Source organism: Nannospalax galili, unplaced genomic scaffold (genome assembly GCF_000622305.1).
Source record: "Nannospalax galili isolate Female #2095 unplaced genomic scaffold, S.galili_v1.0 scaffold666, whole genome shotgun sequence".
NCBI classification, from domain to species: Eukaryota; Metazoa; Chordata; class Mammalia; order Rodentia; family Spalacidae; genus Nannospalax; species Nannospalax galili.
In genome coordinates, this window is record NW_008356473.1 from 1,645,200 (window position 1) to 1,659,121 (window position 13,922).

Here is a 13,922-nt window from a genome sequence, read left to right on the forward strand (position 1 = left end):
CCTCTGTAAGGCAACCAGTGCTCTTGACCACTGAGTCATCGCTCCAGCTCTGTAAGGAATATTCTTGTAATGATTAATTTCTACCAGCCCATTTAAACTTGATATCATGCATAATGCTAGTTTATTAGTCACATACCAAATAAAATTTTGACTAGGAGAATAAACTATTACCAGTAGTCTTTCATTTATTTTTTTTATATTTTTTTGGTCTGTGTGTGTGTGTGTGTTGGTCTGTGTGCTGGTATGGAACTGAGGTCCATGCATATGCTAAGCAAGACCTCCACTATTCAGCTACATCTCCTGGGATTTGAAATGTATAAATATATGCTCTATCAGATATTAAAAATCCATATGCTGTTTTAGTTTTAGACTTTACCTTCTGTTTCACTGGATTATGATTCTGGTCATTGGTGGGATATTGCAGTAGTTTAACTGTAGATGCAGTTGTTTGTTTGTTTGTTTATTTGTTTGTTTGTTAAACATATGCCAGGTGAGTGTTCTGATGCTGAGCCTCTGAATTTTAACCTCTAGCCTCTGAATTTTAGGTTTCAAAGACCCTGAGAGATGAATGATTTTATGCTCAATATAATAGGTTATTACTCATATAACCTGTACTTTACAATTCAAATAAATACAGTTGTATTTGTTTCCTATTGATGCTCTAACAAATATCATAAACTTAATATTTTATTTTTTATATTTGATTTATTTTAGTTTATGTGTATGAGTGTATTGCCTGCATGTATGAAAGTGTGCCACGTGTGTGCAGTGCCCACAGAGGCCAGAGAGGGTGTTGGATCCCTTGGAACTGCAGTTATAAATGGTTGTTAAGCACCATGTGGGTACTAGGAATTGAACCTGGGTCCTCTGGAAGAACAGTTAAGGGTTCTTAACCGCTAAGCCATCTCTCCAGCCCCCATAAACTTAATATTTTAAACAACACATACTATCTTCTAGTTTGAGAGCTCAGAAGTGCTAAAATGAAGATGTCATCAGGGTTGTGGTCTTTCTGGAATATGGGGGGGAGGAGCTTTCTTTTCTAGTTTGTAGAGTCTACCTTCAATCTCTGACTCATGCCCCCTTCCTTCAGCTCCAAGGCCAACACTAGTTTTTGTAGCTCTTTCTGCCTGAGCTCTGCTTCTGTCCTTATGTCTGTTTTCCTTACTCTCCAGTCAACTCTTTTCTATAAATTTTATTTTATTTTTTTGGTCTTTTTGAGACAGGGTCTCCCTGTAGCCCCAGCTGTCCTGGTTTCACCATGGAGACCAGGCTGGCCTCAAACTCACAGAGATCCACCTGCCTCTGCCTCCCGAGTGCTGGGATTAAAGGCGTGCACCACCACGCCCGGCTCTATAAATTTTGAGATGCTTAATGTAACGTGGGCTGTGGAGATAGCTTAGTGGAGAAAGTTCAGAGTCTAGCACCCATATTCAAAAACAAGCACAGTGGCACACTGATCCCAGTGCTGGGGAGACAGAGACAAGAGAGCACTGGGGCTTGTTTGCCAGCCAGTCTAGCCACTTGGTGAGCTCCAGTTTCAGTGAGAAACCCTCTCTCAAAAAATCAGTTGAAGAGATGAGGAAGATATCCTGTGTCAGTCAACCCCTGGAGAGCAATCTAGTAACACAGACCTCTGTTCTTCACACATGTGCGCATCTATCATCTTAAACTATGTTAAAGTTTACACATAATCTTAATAATTTTGGTATATTGACATTTTGTGCAATCCATACCACTAGTTAACAGAACTGCCGTGTATTGAGTACCTTTGTGTGCTGGGTCAGTTGCCAGGGGTTTTTTTGTGAATTGGATTGCTCATTTTGCCAGTATGGACTTAACAGAACTGTGAGGTAGAACTTCCTACCTTGAGGAGATACAAGGTCCTGACTTCTGGGTTTATGTTGTGTACTATAATGTTTTCTGCTTAAGAGATCAGAAAATTACTAAGTGCTTCTAATAAAGGTAAATAAATGGCAAAGCGCCCAATATTTCATTTCCTGTGCATTTAATGTGACGGTATATAGTCACAGAAAGACTTGCACTTGAATGTTTATAACAGGATTCTTCATAATGCCCTCAAAACTGGAAGCAGTTTAAATGCCCTTTAACTGATGACTAGATAAGCAAATTAAGAATTATTCATAGACTCAACAGAGTGGATGAAGTTTAGGCATGTGCCAGTAGGGGTGTATTTAACACTCCTGATCCAAACACTAAAAATGATTATAATAAATATTTTTCATATATGCCACTATTTAAAAAGTACTATATAATATGTTCCTCTTTTGTGAAAATGTAGATGAGGCAAAAGCATCTGTAGTGGTGGTTAGTGGTCAGATGAGGATCGATTGAAAAGAGCATAAGTAAAGTTTTGGGAGTGATGGATGTTTTAAAGGTACTGGTACTTATGTAACTTAGGTTAGAATATACTGAATTGCTCCCTTAAAATTATTTGCAAACTGTAATTGAAGACAATAAACAAGAAAGAGAAGAAAACTGCTAGGTATTTGAGGGCTTTAAAAGTCTGTCTCCTCTAAATTGTTATAGGATGTTGCTGTACTGTTTCCTAAAGCTTATGTACTGATCTGGAGCTAGGCTGTCCAGTGGGTAAATATCTGGGTCCTCATTTCAGCCCTTAGTGGCTTGCACAAATATGCTTGGTAACCACAGACAGTATGTAGTGTGGGTACATAGGGGCCACAAAGTTAATTAAAACTTGTCTTAATGAGACAATCACAGCACTGTTCCCAAAGGCAGAAGAGAGGAGGCTGTACTCATTCCTAGAAATGACTTTGGTTCTCTGACTACCAGCAGGGATGGCTCAGTTACGATATTCTGCTACACCTTTGGTGCCATCTTGTTCGTCCCTGTAGACTTCTAAGCACTGTAGGGTAATGCAAGTGCCATGTCCATGTCTTTTCACCTTGGCCTCTCCCTGAGAGGATTCTGTGACCCTCCCCTCACCCTAGCAGTTGATAAAATTATTCTCTTCTCTTCAACTTCCTCTTCTCTTAGTCTCTGGGGCTGCTTCTCTCTGGTGATTTTTCTCCTACTGCAGAGACGATTTCCTTCCTTCTCTGGCTGTCTTTCTCCTTAGGTCTTGAGAACACAGCCTATAGCCCCATCATCTCCAGGCTTGCCCCTCAAGGACATCTCTTCCCTTCCTGTAAACACTGCTGTGCCTCACTTCTGCTAAGCCCTGGCTCTTTGTTTTGGCTCCCTCCCAGGTGTTATCATTCTTTTAACTTGGCATTGACCAGGCTGAGCTTTCTCCCTGTGTTTATCCCCTTATCCAGTTCTCTGTCACACTGTTGTCCTTTTCTTGCCCTCTTTTTCCTAGGCTTCTTCTCTTGGTTCCTTTGTTCCCTATGGGCTGCCTCCTCTCCTTTCTGTGTTTTTAGTATATTTTAATATGGGTCCTTGTTGGAAGAGTCACATGACACCTATAAGACATTCTTGATTGAGAACCATAGGTCAGGGTGGCAAAGATTTCACAGTTGGGGAGCCATTCAGTCACCAAATCTGTGTCTCAGAACCCCATTGAATGACAGAGTCCCAGACTCTGGGCTAGACTGTGCTCTTGGAGTGTGTTCCCGTTAGGAATCTTGGCTGAAAGCTCGAGCTTTCTTTTGTGTGCAGTCACTCTTGCTGCCATAGTCTTTACCTTTCCAATCACAATTTTGCCATTTTGTGAATATTTGCCCCTACAGAGTCCTGGTTTTTGTAATTCGGTGGTACCTTACAATTACTTAAGGCTGGCTACCCGTCTTCTCCCCACTGTGCTGCCTTGCTAATCTTGCAACAGAAAAGCAGAAACAAAGTGCCTGGTGTTAGAGATCTTCATGTACTATATTGCCCATTCATCACTGAATATTTTTCTGTTTTTACTCCTTATGTTTTCCTGTGGTTTTACTCTGGAGTTAAAAAGTTTTGTTCTTAAGTCATGTATACTCCCCAAATGACTTGCGTCATTTGATACCTTTGTAGGAAAAGTTGCTTTGTAGTCTTGATTGCATAAGCAAATGTATGAAAATTTTAACAAAAGAAGAAAAATTGAAGTATAATTTAGACTGTCCACACCTCCCTCTCCCTCTCCCCCTTTCCCATCTGTCCCCTCTCTCTTCTTCCTCTTTGCCCTCTCTCCCTTCCCCTATCACCTCTCCTTCCCTCTTCCTCTCTCTCCCTCCCCTCCCCTCCTTCTTATTCTTCCTTTCCCCTCTCCCTCTCCCCGTCAGTCCTTTCCCCCTTGTTCCTCTTAACCCCCCATCCCACTCCCCTTCTGGGATTGAACCCAGGACCTTTTTTGAGCTATAGTCCTAAACTCATTGTTCTTTCTTAAAAAGTGAGCTGAATGAAGCCTGGATTTCATAGAATTTAATTCTTTCATCAGACACATGGTATTTACACTTATGAAAAATGATGATTATGAAATACCTGCTTTAGAAATGGAAGGTTTAGGGCTAAGAATGTGGCTCAGTTAATAGAGTGCTTGCCGAGCATGCATAAGGCCCTAAGTTTGATTCTATATTGCCACACAAACAAAAAGTAGAAAGTTGATGAATTGTTTCAGTGAATAAGGTATGATAAAATGCTTTGTTTTGGTTATCCTTATATCAGAGAAATTTAAAGAGCATCTTTAACTAGTAGACATATTTAACTGTTTTAAAATAAAATTTTAGTATTTCTTTGCAATAAAAGTAAATAGCAAGAAAAATGGGAGCAATTGTCAAATTTGGAATGAAGTGGCTAGAAACCTAGAGGTGTTAATTTTTCTGACCCATAATACAATGCTGGCTTTATTGACCTTTCTTTTTCTCTTTGGGCCTTCTAGAGGGGTGTTTGATGCTTCCCTCAAAATGGCTGGCTTCTATGGATTGTACACCTGGCTGACTCACACTATATTTGGCATCAATATTGTCTTCATACCATCAGGTAACAAGCATATCCACACATCCTTTCCATCTAGTTAAGTTAGACCTTGTGGCTTGAGATCTACTCTAGATTAGCATGTTTACAGTGAGTTTTTCTGTAGCTCCAGTAGCTGGAACCATACTCAGCACAGAGAAAGTAAAGCATAGGTGTTTGTTGAGTGAGTAAATGTCTTGGCATGTAGCATAACACTTGGCACATAATTGGCACTCAATAAATGAGCTGAGCTAATTAGCAGGGAGCAGTGTGCTGTCTAATAGCTTTGTCCCTATGAGGCATGCCGTCCAGGGCAGATGAGTGTGCTGAGAGATATAAGTGAAGCCTGCATCTGCTGTGACTGTTCTGACAGCAGCACCCTCATTCAACAGGACCAGACGAGCAGATGAGCAGCTTGGATTTTCCCCTTCATTGTTTCTGCCCCTCTCCTTCTATTTCTTATTTCTGTCATTGCTTGTATCCCTGAATATCCCTGCCTTCCACATTCCCCTCTGCCCTCTCTCTGCTGCTTCATCTGTTGCCCCTTCTTTGCATTCCCAAGTTCATTCATGTTCTTTCCCACTTAGCTATCTAGTATGCCCACTCTGATATGCAAGCACCCCGAGAACACATGGAGTTATTCTTGTATAATCCTCCTTTGAGGCAAGCAGGCAGTCAGGTAGGCTGTTGCTGTATAGATGAGAAACCAATGTTTTTCAAGGTCACCCACATAGTTAATGGTTGGACCAGAGCAAGAGTTGGCATCTTCCTGACTCTTAGTCAGAAGGGAGCCCAGTGGAGGGAGAGTGCTTAGATGTACTGCTCTGGAACTGGGTGAGCTTGAAGTAAGGGACTTCCGCTTACAAGGTTTCTGTTTACTGATAGTTACATTTAATTTTATGAGCAGCAAAGTAAAGAATATGCATTCATATCTGAGATTTAGAAATTAATTTTTGATTTGGCTTTGGGGTCAGGAAAGTCTGGAAAATGTTCTGTAGTTATAGGACTGAATAAAGCTACAGGACAATAGGATCTTAAACAAATAGTTATTATATTTATTTTATGTGTATGAGTGTATTGCCTGCATGGTATGTTAGTGCACCCATGTCGTGCAGTGTCATGGAGGTCAGAAGAGGGCTTCGGATTCCCCTGGAACTGGAGTTAAGGATGGTTTGTAGCTGCCATGTGGGTGCTGGGAATCAAACCCAGGTCCTCTGCAAGAGCAGTCAGTGCTCTCAACCGTTGAGCCATCTCTCCAGCTCTGACAATAGGATTTTACACTTAATAGACCCATGAAGCATATGCACTTCTTATGAAGGTTTTCAACAATAACTTTGAAGTTTAGAAGATTCAGTCAAGTTATATCAGTCCTCTAAAACTAAGTTTCCATTTGTGTGCTTGTTGGGGTAGGGATGGATATTTTTAGGTAGGAGGAAGTAGCAGTTGGGTTCTTTTCTCCTGTTACTGTTTTGCTGATGACAGTGAGTTTCTTTTCTTCCCCTCTTTTATTAGCTTTAGCAGCAATCCTTGGAGCGGTGCCGTTTCTGGGAACATACTGGGCAGCAGTACCTGCAGTTCTGGACCTGTGGCTGACACAAGGTTTAGGATGCAAGGCCGTCTTACTGCTGGTCTTTCATCTCTTGCCAACATACTTTGTAGACACTGCAATCTACTCTGATATATCAGGGTATGTATTCTGAAGTTCCTGGTGAACATAGAGCATTTTTATTGCTTTTTTAAAACTATTTTGCTTTGGGAGGGGTTTGGGGACAAGAACTAGAGGCAGAATATTTCATTAAGGCAGCCTTTTGTGTGATTCCTTTGATATAGTGAAATTTGGTATACATTGTTCATAAAGTATGATAGTTTGTTATTTTGTAAGTATTTATGACTTAAGACCCCAGGTTAAGAAAAAATTATGCATGATTTTGTTTTGATTTTATGACATTTTATCTAGAAAAGAAATATTAGCAGGTATACATAAATTATTTTCATCACAGTAAAGAGTTAGTGGTCATTTCAGTACACCTTTACTTTTGGAGAAAACAGTGATGAGATTGTATGTGTGTAGATTTCCATGTAAAAAAAAATCTCAGCAGCTGCTAATGTCTGGCCAGTAGTGCTCTCTTCAGGTACCACGGTTCAGTGATGAGCACAGGTTAAACCTGAACCTGAATCAAAACCTTGACCATAGGTGTGATAAATACCTATTTTTTGTAGCTTTTGAAAGAAATTACATTAAGTACCCAGTTGCCACTCAGGCATATATCCATATTGACAGTGTTTATTAGAATCTATATTCCACTCAGGTAGATTTCCATCTGATACTTAAATTGTAGAATGTGAATGTGTGCAGCACAGGCAGACTGCCAACTTGAAATTCTCCTGTCTCTGCTTCCTAAGAGCTGGAATTGGAGGTGGGGCTCATACCTGGCTTCATTCAATGTTCTGTCAGTAAACTGAAGGTAAACAGTAGACAGGGTTATGATTTCTAGAAGTAGTAGTCCTCAGTAATTTAAATTTTGTAAAAGTTATGTGGCACCTTGATTCTTTTCAAGTAAATTGAAAGTAGAAAACAGTGTAGAACAGCTAAGCATCCTCAGTGAATCAGAGCAAAATAAAATAAGCAACTTCCTGTTTCATCCTACAAAGGAATTTATATGCCTAAAACTTGAGAGAGAAAAGTAAAATTGCCAAAAATTGTTACCTATGGTCTGTGATCCCAATATTTAGGAGACTGAGTTAGGAGGATTGCAAGTGGGCGGCCTAGCAGAGCTACATAGCAAGATCCTATCTCAACATTAAAAACAAAACAAAGCTCTGGAGAGATGGCTCAATGGTTAAAAGCACTGACTGCTCTTGTAGAGGACCTAGGTTCAAATCCCAGCACCCACATGTTGTCTAACAACCATCTGTAACTCAGTTCCAGGGAGATCTGATGCTCTCTTCTGACCTCTGAGGGCATTGCATGATAGGGGTGCACTTACATACCTGCAGGCAATACACTCATACACATAAAAATAATAAACAAATAAATATTAAAGAAAAAAAAAAAACAACCCTGGGGCTGAAGAGATGACTCCATGGCTAAGTGCACTTGCTATTCTTGCAGAGGACCCCAGGACCTCACAACTCAAAACCTGTAACTCTAGTTCCAGAGGAACCAGAATCCTTCTGGCCTCTAAGGGCTCCTACGTACCCATGGCATACATTCATACAAACACACACACACAAACTAAATCTTAAAAAAATAAAAATAAAGCCATGTCTGGTGGTACATACCTGTGATCTTAGCACTTGAGAAGCATAGGCAGGAAGATCACTGAAAGTTCAAAGATGTATCTACACAACAGGTTCCAGGCCAACCAGGATTACATAGTGAGAACCTATTTCACAAATAATACAGAAGCAAAAACACTTGACTCAGATGTAGCTTAGTTGGCAGAGTGCTTGCCTAGCATGCATGAAGTCCTGGGTTTGACCCTTAGCACCACATAAACCAACTGGGCAAAACGATTCATACCTGTAATCCCAGTATTCAGGAGGTGGAGTCAGGAAGATCAGGGTTGTCCTTGACGTCATATTAAGTCGGAGGCCAGGATGGGCCACAGGAGACCCTGCCTGCCTACAAACCAACCAACCAACCAAAAAAGCCCCAGTAATGTGGCCAACGGATATTTTTTTGTTTGTTTGCTTTCATTTTGTTTTTTGTTTCTTTTGTATTATTTTTATTTTGTGTATGAATTTTTTGCCTGAATGTACGTAAGTGTACTGCATGTGTGCAGTGCCTATGGAGAACAGAAGAGAGGCATTGAATCCCATGAAACGAGCTGTGGATGGTTGTTAACTATCATATAGGCTGGGAACAGAACCTAGGTCCTCTGCAGGAGCAGCCAGTGCTCTTAACTGCAGAGCCATCTCTCCAGCCCCCAAATTGATGTTTAATAATTGAAGTTTAGACAGTGGGAATACGAATGTGATTTATATTTATGTACTTTTATTTATTTAGACTTTACTTTAGCTGAGTGTGGTGTGGTGGTACACCCCTTTTATCGCAGCACTTGGGAGGCAGAGCCAGGTGGATCTCTCTAAGATCAAGACTAACCTGGTCTACATACAGGGAGACCCTGTCTCAAAAAAAATTTTTTTATTAAGGGTTATAGTTAGAATTTAAGATTTATATGTGATTTTCTCATAATAAATACTTTATTGAATCACTGTAGTTAGGAAATGAAAAGGTCAGTATAAATTATATTTTTAATTAATCTTTTACTGAAAAGCCCCCTCCCCCACTTTTTTATTTTTTGTTTTTGTTTCATTTTTTGTTTTTTGAGACAGGGTCTCAGTATGTAGTCCCAGCTGGCCTGGAAATCGCTGTGTAGACAGGCTGGCTTTGATCTCATAGAGATGCATTTGCCTTTGCCTTCTCAGTGCTCGGATTAAAGGCATGCATCATGTGCTAGGCAAAAAAAGCCCCCATACTTTTTTAAGCTTTAAGAATTTTTTAATAGAACTTTTCTTCAAATGTTTTATTTAAGGAAAAAATTAGACATGTATGGACTACTGTTGTAACCTTTTTGGAAAAAGGAAGAGAAGTAAATTATGAATGTCATATGTTTACTTCCTGAAGACTGGCTCACCACAGTGTTAGTTATTAAACTGTAATGTATTATAAAACATCCTTCCCGCATATTTATTTACCCTCATTAAAATGTTCCATTCATCTGTGTTATTTAAAACTAGAAACAAGTGGAACATGGCTTATTTCTTCATCCTGCTTACGTCAATAATTACGTCTTATCTGTATGCTGTGCTGCTATAATCTCTCTCTCTCTCCATTCTGGCTGTGTAAATGATGCCGTGATAAGCTGCAGTTATGACTCTTGTGAAATAAAAGTCTTGGGCTGTTGACATATATCTCCCTTATGTGGCCTTCTGTCACTGCCTAGAAGGTTGCCAGAGGTCTAAACCATGAATAGGACTACTCTTGTTATTTATAAAACCATAATTACTGTTTTATAAAAGCATAACTAACTGAATCACATGCTAATTGTACTCACTGTCCATAATGGAAGTTAACCTAGCAGGTGATTTAGGTAAATAGTCTTAAGCCAGCATTAATCTTCTTCAGAAAGCCACATGTAATGGGTACAAAATACCTGTTAACAGTGATGGTTTTGTTATTTAGTTGCTAGCACTGTAAAAGGAGGCTAGAAAATCCTTGTATTTCAATATTATTATGTTCTTTATTCTGCATTGAAGTAATCTAAGGAAGGCTGGAAATGGAATTAAACCTGACATATTAAGGACAAACATTGTGCTAAAGGAGTTTCACATTTACTCCAAATTTGATATCTGTTAAAAGCCACACATGACTTGGTGTGTTCTTTGTTGCAGAGGTGGTCATCCTTACCTGACAGGCTTGGCAGTGGCTGGTGGAGCGTACTACCTGGGCCTGGAAGGAGCAATCATTGGGCCCATACTTCTCTGCATACTTGTGGTTGCTTCCAATATCTACAGTGCCATGCTAGTGAGCCCCACGAATTCAGTGCCTACACCAAACCAGACCCCTTGGCCTGCTCAGACTCAGCGGTGAGTTCAGCATAATGACTATAAGCAAGGGACTGTCCTGTCTCTGTTTTCAGCAAACAACTGCATCTAGACTTGTCAGGATAAAGGTATCTGAGTTATCCATGGAGATCCACAGATCTCCATTGTTCTACGAGGTTTCTCAATACTTCTCTCAGAACCCCCTGCTGCTCAATACTCTGAGTACAGTTACTTCAGATTAGTTTTGTCCAGTATAGCCTAAAATATACTATGTACTATTGAGGCAGACCTTGATTTGTTCAACTTTAAAAAAAAATTTATGTGTATGAGTGTTATACCTGCATGTATGTAAGTACACTCATGTCTTGCAGAGCCTTCAGAGGACAGGAGAGAGAATTGGATTCTCTGGAACTGGAGTTACAGATGGTTGTTCACTGCAATGTGGGTGCTGGGATTTGGATCCAGATGTTTTGCAAGAATAGCCAGTGCTCTTAACCTCTGAGCCATCTCTCTAGCCTCTTGTTCAACGTTTTTATCTGTGAGATTCACCCGTGTCATTGTATTTTTTTAACATCCATTTTTTGTTGTCTGGTATACCACTGAGTATATCAGACTTCAATTCCAGTATTGACAGGCACTGGATAGTTTCCATTCTTTTGGCTGTTAAGAATCAAGATGCTGTTAGCTTTCTAGTACACATGCCTTTGGTGGTCATGAGTAGCTATTTCAGTTGATCGTATGCCTAGAATGGAATGTCTGCCATGTATCATATTGAATGCTAGCTTGCATAGTAAGTCAGTCAAGCATGCTAGCTCAACATTTGGGAGGCAGAGACAGGAGAATCACAGTTCCAGTACTCTGACAGTTTGGGCTATGTAGTGATAGTGTCTCAAAAAATAAAGGACAACAATAATTAAAAAACGCTTGCAAAATAGATTTTCTATGTGAGGTATAAGGAATTATAGACTAGGGGCTGAAGAGATGGCTCAGCGGTTAAGAACACTGGTTTTTCTTGCAAAAGATGTGGGTTTGAATCCCAGCACCCACATGGCAGCTAACAACTGTCTGTAACTCCGGTTCCAGGGGATCCAACGGCCTCTTCTGTCCTCCTCGGTCATTGCATGACACGGGTGCACTTACCTACATGCGGGCAATACACAAATACACATAAAATAAAAATAATAAAATATATACAAAAAAGAAACTATAGTGAAATTGAGGCGTCATTGACAAGTTGGTTGTGTTAATCAAACTCTTACAGTTTTATGTAAAAATCTTTCTTTTTTTTTTTTTGGTCTTTTTGAGACAGGGTCTCCCTGTAGCCCCAGCTGTCCTGGAACTCACTATGTAGACCAGGCTGGCCTTGAACTCACAGAGATCCGCCTGCCTCTGCCTCCCGAGTGCTGGGATTAAAGGCATGCACCACCACGCCTGGCCTATAAAAATCTTTTAAAACATTCTGTTAGAGCTGGTTGGTTACAAGGCCATTCATGATAATGCACTACTCTTGATGGCAAGGATAAGTCAGCTTCCTCAAAGAACAGATGTAGTGGCTTAAGTCACTGAGGGAAGCCTCGTCGTTTGGGGTCAGCAACACTAGGACTACAGTATCCTTTTTTGCCCTTTTGCTTTTTGAGATAGGGCCAAGCTAACTTTGAATTCAACTTCCTGAGTGTTGGGATTAGAGGTATGCAGCACCATACCAGTTTGCCCTTTCCTCCTTGTGTACCTGCAGAATGAAGGGATAGTTTCTTCATAGAGGAGGGGTAGAGGAAGGGAGGCGGGCGGGCTTGCTAAACTGATAGCCTACCCCTTGGGTTCATCAGTCAAAAACCACAAACTGGTTAACATTTTGTTGTTACTTGGGAGAGGAAACTTTTACTGATTTTGTTGGGTTTTGTTTTGTTTTTTTTGAGACAGGGTCTTCTGTAATCTCAGTTGGCCTAGAACTCACTGAGTTGACCAGGCTGGCCTCAATCTCAGAATATACCTGCCCCTGCCTCCTGAATGCTGGGATTTTTTTTTTTTTTTAATTAAATGAGGAGGACAGGAGTTTTTTTTGTTGTTGATGTTGTTGTTGTTGGTTTTTTTGGTCTTTTTGAGACAGGGTCTCCCTGTAGTCCCAGCTGTCCTGGAACTCACTACGTAGACCAGGCTGGCCTTGAACTCATAGAGATCTGCCTGCTTCTGTCTCCTGAGTGCTAGGATTAAAGGCATGTGCCACCATGCCCTGCAAGAGTTACTTTTTAAAGATGAGCTGAAAGATACCAATGTGTATTATTTTGGAGGCAGAAGACCTCTTTCACCCCTCCTCCTAAAAGTAGAAATGCATAGTCAGCTGTTGTCAGGGTCTTGGGGAAGACCGAGGACTGATGAACAGCAGTCATCTTCCCTTCAGGCATGCGTGTGGACAAGAGCCATCAAGTGATTATGAAAAATAAGAGCTTTTGTGAAAGCTCCTCCTCATCTTCTCAAAAAGAAGCGCTTTTTGACTCTCCGCCATACCTGAGATAACATAATTACATGGAGGTGTTGGTAATGTGTAGGCATCATCTCTGAGCACCTCCCACTTGGAAGACGAGCAGCTCTCTCACCTTTCCTTCTCCCCTTGCAGCTCACCTGTGGTTTCAGGTAGATCACTGTCCAACTAAATATTCATTACCAGTCTGTAAACTGTGTTCACAGTCAAGTCCTCCTGTCTTGTCTGCCCTTCTTTACCTATATAAGGTTTGCTTTCTCTTGAGAATAGAGACACTGTTTGCATTGTTTTCTATATTCTTACAACTGCCCCAACCCTAGGCCTGTCCTGGCTGTCTTTGTTTAGTCACTTTTTATGTTTTGTCTTCAGGAAGAAGCCTGCTTGAGTCTTCTGATAGTGCAGATGCTGTCCTTTCCCCTGCCAGCCATCTTCCTAGGGCTTCTCTCATCTTTTCCATTTAGAATTTTTATTTCTCACATGTCCTACAATTTTCTTTCTTGATTTTATTTCCTTTTAGTGAAGTACATTGTCCTCTTATAGGTTTGAGGGGAAATAAATTCAGAAAAGGTAGGTTTGAGGGGGTGATGCATATCTGAGAAGGCTTTTCCTGATGGCAGACTTATTTGATATCTTGCCTGTAATGAATTCCTTTTGAGATTTCTTTCTGTTAATTTCTTTTTAAAAAATATTTTATTTATTATTTTATGTGTATTGCCTGCATGTAGGCAAGTGCACCCGTGTCGTACAATGCCCGCAGAGGACAGAAGAGGCTGTTGGATACCCTGGAACTGGAGTTACGGACAGTTGTTAGCTGCCGTGTGGGTGCTGGGATTCGAACCAGGGTTCTTATGCAAGAACAACCAGTGTTCTTAACTGCTAAGCCATCTCTCCAGCCCCACATGGAGAGGATTTTGATGTACACAGGATCCTTCAATAGGAGCATCTAACAGTTATTTGGAGCTGTGTCCCATTAAGGACTCGGGCTATT

General features: G+C 40.6%; 1 protein-coding gene across 4 annotated transcripts in view; it reads left to right on the plus strand.

Annotated features, from left to right (window-relative positions):
- The window catches only part of Tmem245 (transmembrane protein 245), an 89,962-nt gene that overhangs the window by 63,961 nt on the left and 12,079 nt on the right, over positions 1-13,922 (plus strand). For all 4 annotated transcript variants that reach the window (XM_029556948.1, XM_008854642.3, XM_008854643.3 and 1 more), the window contains 3 exons: positions 4,832-4,932; positions 6,418-6,592; positions 10,303-10,497. In XM_029556948.1, coding sequence (XP_029412808.1) covers positions 4,832-4,932; positions 6,418-6,592; positions 10,303-10,497 — 471 coding nt within the window. The remainder of the gene's footprint in view (positions 1-4,831; positions 4,933-6,417; positions 6,593-10,302; positions 10,498-13,922) is intronic.